Raw genomic sequence first — 7,450 nt, 5'->3', positions numbered from 1 at the left:
CCAATATTCAAAAATAGCGGCCCAAACTGGGTGAAGTCTGCCTGTCGACAAAAGTCGACGGTGGCACTGGGGACTGCATGTTTGCTTGTCGACTTTCGTCGACAGTGGCACTCAGAGTGCATGAATGCGCTGTCGACTTTCGTCGACAGTGGCAGTGAAAGGGTTAATGTGCGGAGCATTTTTTTTTTCAGTGATTTGTGTAGCCTAGAGAGTGCAGGGTCGAGAGTCTTCCGAAGATATAATTATGGTTGTTGTGGATGGCTACAGTGGAGTCTGCATATGTTAAGCGATATACGGGGAGCTGTGAAATGAAATCCGATGTCAGAAGCCAATGGCCCTGGGGGGGGGGGGGGGGGGGGGTGGGGGGGGGGGGGGGTGCACCACACCACGCCTGTGTAGACCTGAACTGTGGTCTGATGCAGGTCGCTGCAACACTGGGACATGTGGGCACTGTGTCTGCTTGTTTATGCAATCTGATTCCAGGGAATACAGCTGTAGATCGGAGAATCCCTCGATTTAGGCTTAGGCCGGGGGGGGGGGGGGGGGGGGGGGGGTATCCAATAATAATATAAACGAGCGTTTAGATGCAAAAAGGGGGCTTATGTCATTTTTGAGCATTTTGAGTTATCTTTACCATGGCATTGCTGTATCCCAGCATATCACTCTAAAAACCTAGGTCCAAAATCTTCATCTTTCACAGAGTTCTGGGTGTTTCAATACGTGAATTATACATCGCTTTATGCGAAAACTCAACTTTCAAATGCATCTGTCTAAATACCCGAAGTGACAGAAGCCCCCTTTTCGGGTCTAGAAGCTAAATGTATATGAACAGTCGACTACAACTACAAGATCTAATCTCAAGCAGGTATTTGACTCATGTGGGCACGGTCGGTTGCAACTGTGAACGTTTCGCAAGTGCCACTGGATCAGAAAACAATGGGGCATCCATTTGGGTGTAATTTCTCGGAAACAAATGCCCTTACTCAATGTCGATGGAAATGCGCTCCCTGTTATAATGTTGCTGACCATGAACCGAGTCACTGTGATACTGTCGGTGATGCGGAGAGTCTCACCGTGGACTTTCTCCACGGTGATTAGTTAAGACTTAGTAGAGATACTGAGCCGATTGGAACCCTTGCGCATGACCTGTTTCTATTCCCACTTTTGCCCTCTTTCAATCATGAAAAAAGGCACATGTTGGCTTGTGCTTTGGCTCATGTTTTTCTGATTTCAGGTATCGACAAAGAGAAGAAAGACAGAGATAATGACACAGCTGTTGACACAAGACTCAAAAAGTGTGCTGAGGAATTCGGATCTTTGCTCTCCACAGCGTTCGAGGTTGAAGCCAAAGTTGACTCTTTCAATGAAGATGATCCTGAATCGATCATACGAACTGTGAAAGAGTCAGCCGAAAAGGTGATGAACATACCGATTTGTTTCATATTTCCCATGAAATAAGAAAGCTCACCTACGCTCCAAGTCTTGGAAGTTAACAATGTACATGTACAATGTTTGAACTGTCACTCTCAACATTCCTGCTATCCCCCCCTCCCCTCCCCCCTCCCCCTCCCCCTCCCCTCCCCCTCCCCTCCTTCTGCTGCTTGGTTGGCTTTCTTTCTCATTCTAAGTTAGCGCAAGGCAGTTTGAGCCCAGTTCCTTGCTAGCACCGTAGAATAGGATCTACTGCCTTGTGGTTTACAAGGCACTCCCTGTGATGCACTACATGTAATCTCCCCAGGCGCGTAGACTGTTTTGGGTACATGGGGCAGGGGGGGGGGGGGGGGGGGGTCGGGGATGGGCACGTGCATCCCTTCCCCCTCCCCTAAAAATTTCAACTTAGGTTCAGCATGCACATATTGACGATGATGACATGCATGAGCTATTCTATACGTGGGTTAAAAGTATGATACAGATGGTACACTACTTTGGTGAAGCGGTCGTGCACCGCGAATGTATCATTATCCAAGACATCACGGATTACTAAGCGAAATTTAAATCTACAGTAAAACCTGTGACTAACGACCACCCCTTGGGACCAGAGAAAGCGGTCTTTAGTGGCAGGTGGTCCTTAGTTGGAGGCTTGCACCGCACAACCATAATATATGAATGTGAGACCGTCCGTGCCCGGCAAAGTGGTCTGTAGTGCCAGGCTGGTCGCTAGTCACGGTGGTCTTTAGTTATGCGAACCGTGAATTTTTTTCTTTTTTTCAAGTACAAGTGTAGCATACACCCATACTCGTTAAACGGGGATATTTCTCCAGGGCATGTGTACTGAACGGACAATGTAAATTTGCACAACTTGCATCCATTCTGGGTTTGGATATTGCTGTAATATGCATGTTGTGTATGTGATCGTATATGCCTCAATGCATGTGAGCATGTATATGTGTGTGTGTGTGTGTGTGTGTGTGTGTGTGTGTGTGTGCGTGCATGTGTACGTGTGTGTGTCTACGTGTGTGTGTGTGTGTGTGTGTGTGTGTGTGTGTGTGTGTACGTGCGTTCATGTGTGTGTGTGTCACTGCTCCGTTGTGTGTATGGTTGTTTCTGCTGTGGGACGGTGTGAATGCAGGCAAGCGATCTCCTAATTTTCTACTTAGCTAGCCATGGCGGTGAAGATGGCAGAATCCAAGAATGCGGAAAGGTTTCCTTGGAACAGTTTGCAGATGCAATGAAGAGTACCAAGGCAAGGTGAGAACAACCCGGGAATCTTATCTCAAATTGTTACGATCATATGGAAAGATACGAGCAGATGTTTGTGCTTGTTTTTGGCCATGATGCCGAGACCTCAGGTTGGCAGAGCCCATGCCCAACAATCACAGCTATGACTTAGTGCAGCCCCTGCTCAGTAGCTGTCACATTTGTCCCAGTCTCATTACCACTATCTTTCATCACTATTTTCAATCTGGGTATGTGGACATAGTAAATAGGATAGAAAATATACGAAAAAATAGATGGAAGGATTGATTGCTGGACGGATGGGAGGATGGCTGGCCCCAGTGAAGTGTCCCACGTTGGAGTCCTGGTGGCAGTCAATTCAAGAGTGTCCATTGCAACTCCCAGTGTGAATAGCAGATTCAAACACATAAATGCGTTGCTAAGCTGCACAATATAAATTTGAACATCGAGGTACGGTAAAACCTGTAACTAAAGACCACCGTGACTAGCGACCAGCCTGGCACTACAGACCACTTCGCCAGGCACTGACGGTCTCACATTCATAATTACTATGGTTGTGCGGTGCAAACCTCCAACTAAGGACCACCTGCCACTAAAGACCGCTTTCTCTGGTCCCAGCGGGTGGTCGTTAGTCACAGGTTTTACTGTATAGATTGCCTGTGTTCCTTCACTTGTTCCGTAGGACGAACATAGTGGTCATTCTGGACCTGTGCAACGGCGGCAGTGTTCTTCCAACCTTTCGAGCACGCCTAATGGAATGTTGCCCTGCCAGTAACATTTACTTGTTGGTAGCTACTCGTGAGAATGAGACGACGTGGTTGTGTGGGAAACTCGGGTGCAGCCTCTTCACATTCTTCCTCAGCAACTACCTGCAACGGCATGCGCAGGTTGGGCGTCTGCCCATTTGGGATGCAATGCGTCACGCGCAAACCCTGACTCCAGTTCTTAGCGAATTCCTCTCCACCAACGCTGACGGAGATTCTGGAGTGATCCCGCATCCTGTGATGGAAGCTCGCGGCCAGGTAATAATCTTGACTGTTATTTCCATCCTGCCTGGTGTTTGTGTGTGTATGTGTATGTGTGTGTGTGTGTGTGTGTGCGTGGGTTTGTTGGTATGTTTCCATGCAGTGTGGGTTTGCGGGTGGGTGAGTGCGTGTGGATGGATAGGTGTTTGCATGCGAGTCCGCGTGTGTGAAGGACCGGATGCACGCATTTTGCATGCATCAATTTTGTGCAAGCAGGTACAGTATAGATGTAAATAGAGAATGTGAGATGTTGGCCTCAGTGAAATCTAAAATGTCAAGGGACACCTTCGGACAAAACCTGGTACGGAAATATTAATTCAGATACAAAGCACCACGATCAAGAAGAGTCAAGCTAGAAAGATGGCGGCGTGGGTTTGAGATGGCACTCGCCATGGTCCGTGACTTGCTCAAGCATGCTCACAAACGCAGGTCGCGAACTCCCAAACATTGTTCTGGCATTTCGCGATGATATCTTCGACTATGGCTGGGTTGCACTAGGTGAGTACGCCGAAAACCATTTCGGCAAGTGCCATTTCATTGCGGGCGACAGGTTGAAAACCACGTCGATGCTTGGACAATTCTCGACAGGCACACTTCACCGGATTGCTCTTTAGGCGATTACCAATTGGGAGAGGATTTTTTCGACTACAGAGCATTTCGTCGAATTCTTGTTTCTTACACACCTGGTGCCAAAGTACATAGTGAAAGTGTTAAGCTGGCCTTCAAAATATCAAAATAATTATATTGAAACATTAGGAATGCCTCCCCGCCGTGCGTTGTCATGTACGTATCCAGTACCACCACTGCGCCCAAGTTAGCTGGTGTGCGCGGAACATTGTCGGCTGCATTTCGGGCTCTCCGCCCTGTTCGCTTCAGAGCTGCGGAAGATTGTAAGCTCACCACAGCTCACCACTTCCCCAGTAACGCCGTGACGATTTGGTGGGAAGAGTCCTGCCGTGTCGCGACTGTTATGTTTTCCTGAGACCTCTGCTGGACAACTCATTTTTCTTTCGCATCTCCAGTGAACAGTCGCGTCTCTTCCTCTCTTGTCTTGCACGTGGCACACTCATCCTTGAATGGTTTGGGTTTGCCTCATGAAGATAGGCCAGTAAAATCGGGATAAGCGTCCATGATTGGGTCGCCAAGATAAATGATTTCGTACCCAGAGAATACAGCTTTTCAGTGTAATTCGGCGACAGGGTCAGCGGTGAAAATGTAACTTTGTCGAAATGAACTAGCCGAATGTGTTAGGCGGCGAAACATCACAGTCGTGAAAATTAATATCCTAACTGACCGGACACCCTGGAGGTTGGCTAGGTTTGCCTAATCTTTATTGACTGCTTTGCGGTTATCTCCTCTTGATAATTTGGAACAAAGAGAGCTGATCATGGCTTCATTGCTGAGTAGAAGTAACAATCGACTCTCCTCGGGTCCTTAGTGCCGAAGTCAGACAGCTGCAGTTCCATAACGCTCATTGTACGATGATGGGAACAATAATTATAGTGTACCTATAGACATACTTGGGCAATTCGGCCAACCCTATTTTAGCCGCTAGTCCGTCCAGCAAGCAGATATTGACTAGTAGGATTAGGAGAACTGCGTACACCAAAGGGCTTCCTGAGCAAGTATACTTCAAGTCATGACTCCAGTCAAGAACTACGTAGGGGTTTTATTACTCGAGGTTCACAACATACCAGCCTGGATACCCCTCCCACCCCCCCCCCCCCCCAACCACCCCCGCGCTGAATATGTCGGCTTTGAATACATTTTAATATTGATCGTGCCATATATCTACCGGCACCGTTAGAGAAAGAGAGAGATAGATAGATAGATAGATAGATAGATAGAGAGAGAGAGACAGAGACAGAGACAGAGAGACAGAGACAGAGAGAGACAGAGAGAGACAGAGGGAGGGAGGGAGGGAGAGAGAGAGAGAGAGAGAGAGAGAGAGAGAGAGAGAGAGAGAATGAGACAGAGACAGAGACAGACAGAGATAGATAGAGAGGCACAGAGAGAGAGAGTGAGAGAGGCACAGAGAGAGAGAATGAGAGAGAGAGAGAGATGTAGGGTGAAATAAACTCCAAGGAAAAGTGGAAAGATGACTCAATTGGCTTAGAACCGGTAACACTGAAATTCCCAAACTTTGCGTGGGTTTGGACATGATAGTATTATGTATTGCGTTTTGGTAGGTATCGCTGACGAGCAGCTCCTTGTCAGATTTGTAATTTTGAACGAAAAATTCTAACAAGGTATTATAATGATATTTGATAACCTCTGATCTGGTCTACTTTGCTCTTCACTACATCATGATGTTGTTGTGTGTGTGCTTACTACGGATTTACGTACTGGACCAACGGAGTCGGGTGCTGAGTCGGGTGCTGAGTCTCGCCCCATTCGCCCGCACAGGGCAGAGGACAGGCTTTGCCTCGAAAAATTTCCCAAGTATCCAACATACAAATTGTCGCTACCGAAAGATCAACGGGAATGGATCAAGTCACTAGAGCCTCATCTGCGCACTCTTCACGACTATGGTTACTTGACGCCGACGTACCACAACACGGTATTGGAGTGTTTGCTGTGGCACATCTTCACGAAGTTGGGCCGAATGTGGTTCATAGATCTGAAGCCCCGTGAACAGGCGCAGGGTATGGTTCTATTTGTCACATACTGATGCTGGTCTGCCAAGTGTTTGCTCTGGTGTGGGTTTCTGCTAGGCCTGCAGTGGGCATTGAATGACATTCAGGGTCTGATGACCTTTCGTTGGAATACTTTCTTTTTAAAAAAAGAAAAAGAACAATCAGTGGTAGCGACTTCGACGATAATTTTGTACTTCGATGTAGGAAGGAGTTTCCCGCATCGAAAAGTCGCGACATCGAAGGACTTCGACGATAATTTTGTACTTCGATATATGAAAGAGTTTGCTCCCCGCATTGGAGCTGGCGCTTCTCCACCGACTGGACTGAGCACATAGGGGTGAAATCCACAAAACACTGTGTATTGAGCAGGGAGTGGTGCTTTCTTGCAGGATTGCCAAGTCCATAGCTCAAGCCAAAGGACTTCTTGCGGGCATTCGATGGCAGTCGTGAGAGAGTAAAGTTTCAGATCAATTCGGCAGAAAAGCGTGAGGTCAGGTTAAGTTCCCCGCGGATCCGGGAAGGCCATAACTTTCAATGATTAAGGTGCATATGCAGCTCCGAGACTCAGTCTTTCACGATTTTATTCCAATCAAACTCCCTCGTGTTTAGGCATTGGCGGAAAATGCTCGAAAAGGTGGCAAATTCTGCTCGCAAAGCATTGAAATTGGCAGAACCATACAAACCTTATGGCGGGCAATTCCTCGCATTCTGCTCCATTTCTTTATCCACATACCAAACATGCCTCAGGCCCATTATAATTAGGCATTACATGTACTGACTACTGTAAAACCGGAAAGTCTAACAACCAAAATGTTTAACGTTTTTGTGATTTTGGCATGATAACGTGCAGAAAGTTTAGCGATGGCTACCAGGCCACCCAACTGTATGCACATCTTTACACAAACATCTCAAGATAACGTTTCTTCAAATAACGAAAAAGAACTGGTCGTTAAACCGTTACACTTTGTGACTCGTTAGACTTTCCGGTTTTACAGTAGTTTGAAGTACATTATGTTGACTCATTACCCACAACTAGAATCCTTAGACTCATCTACTACTAGTACACTAGTATGACAGGAAAAGTCTTGGTGCATCTCAATCCTGATCAACACC

General features: G+C 47.1%; 1 protein-coding gene across 2 annotated transcripts in view; it reads left to right on the top strand.

Moving 5' to 3' along the window:
* LOC135830704 (uncharacterized) overlaps window positions 1-6,473 on the top strand; it is an 8,574-nt gene extending 2,101 nt beyond the window's left edge. The window contains exons 2-5 of one of the 2 annotated variants that reach the window (XM_065342933.1): window positions 1,235-1,416; window positions 2,570-2,688; window positions 3,359-3,698; window positions 6,073-6,473. In XM_065342933.1, coding sequence (XP_065199005.1) covers window positions 1,235-1,416; window positions 2,570-2,688; window positions 3,359-3,698; window positions 6,073-6,372 — 941 coding nt within the window. In that variant the 3' untranslated portion in view covers window positions 6,373-6,473. Of the gene's footprint in view, window positions 1-1,234; window positions 1,417-2,569; window positions 2,689-3,358; window positions 3,699-6,060 lie in introns of both variants that reach the window. The other variant, XM_065342932.1, reaches the window with a different exon arrangement.
* Window positions 6,474-7,450: the final 977 nt, after the last annotated feature.

This window comes from Sycon ciliatum, unplaced genomic scaffold, assembly GCF_964019385.1.
Source record: "Sycon ciliatum unplaced genomic scaffold, ocSycCili1.1 SCAFFOLD_2470, whole genome shotgun sequence".
Lineage (NCBI taxonomy): Eukaryota > Metazoa > Porifera > Calcarea > Leucosolenida > Sycettidae > Sycon > Sycon ciliatum.
Note: the sequence above shows the minus strand (reverse complement) of the source record. Positions and strands in the feature narration are given on the sequence as shown.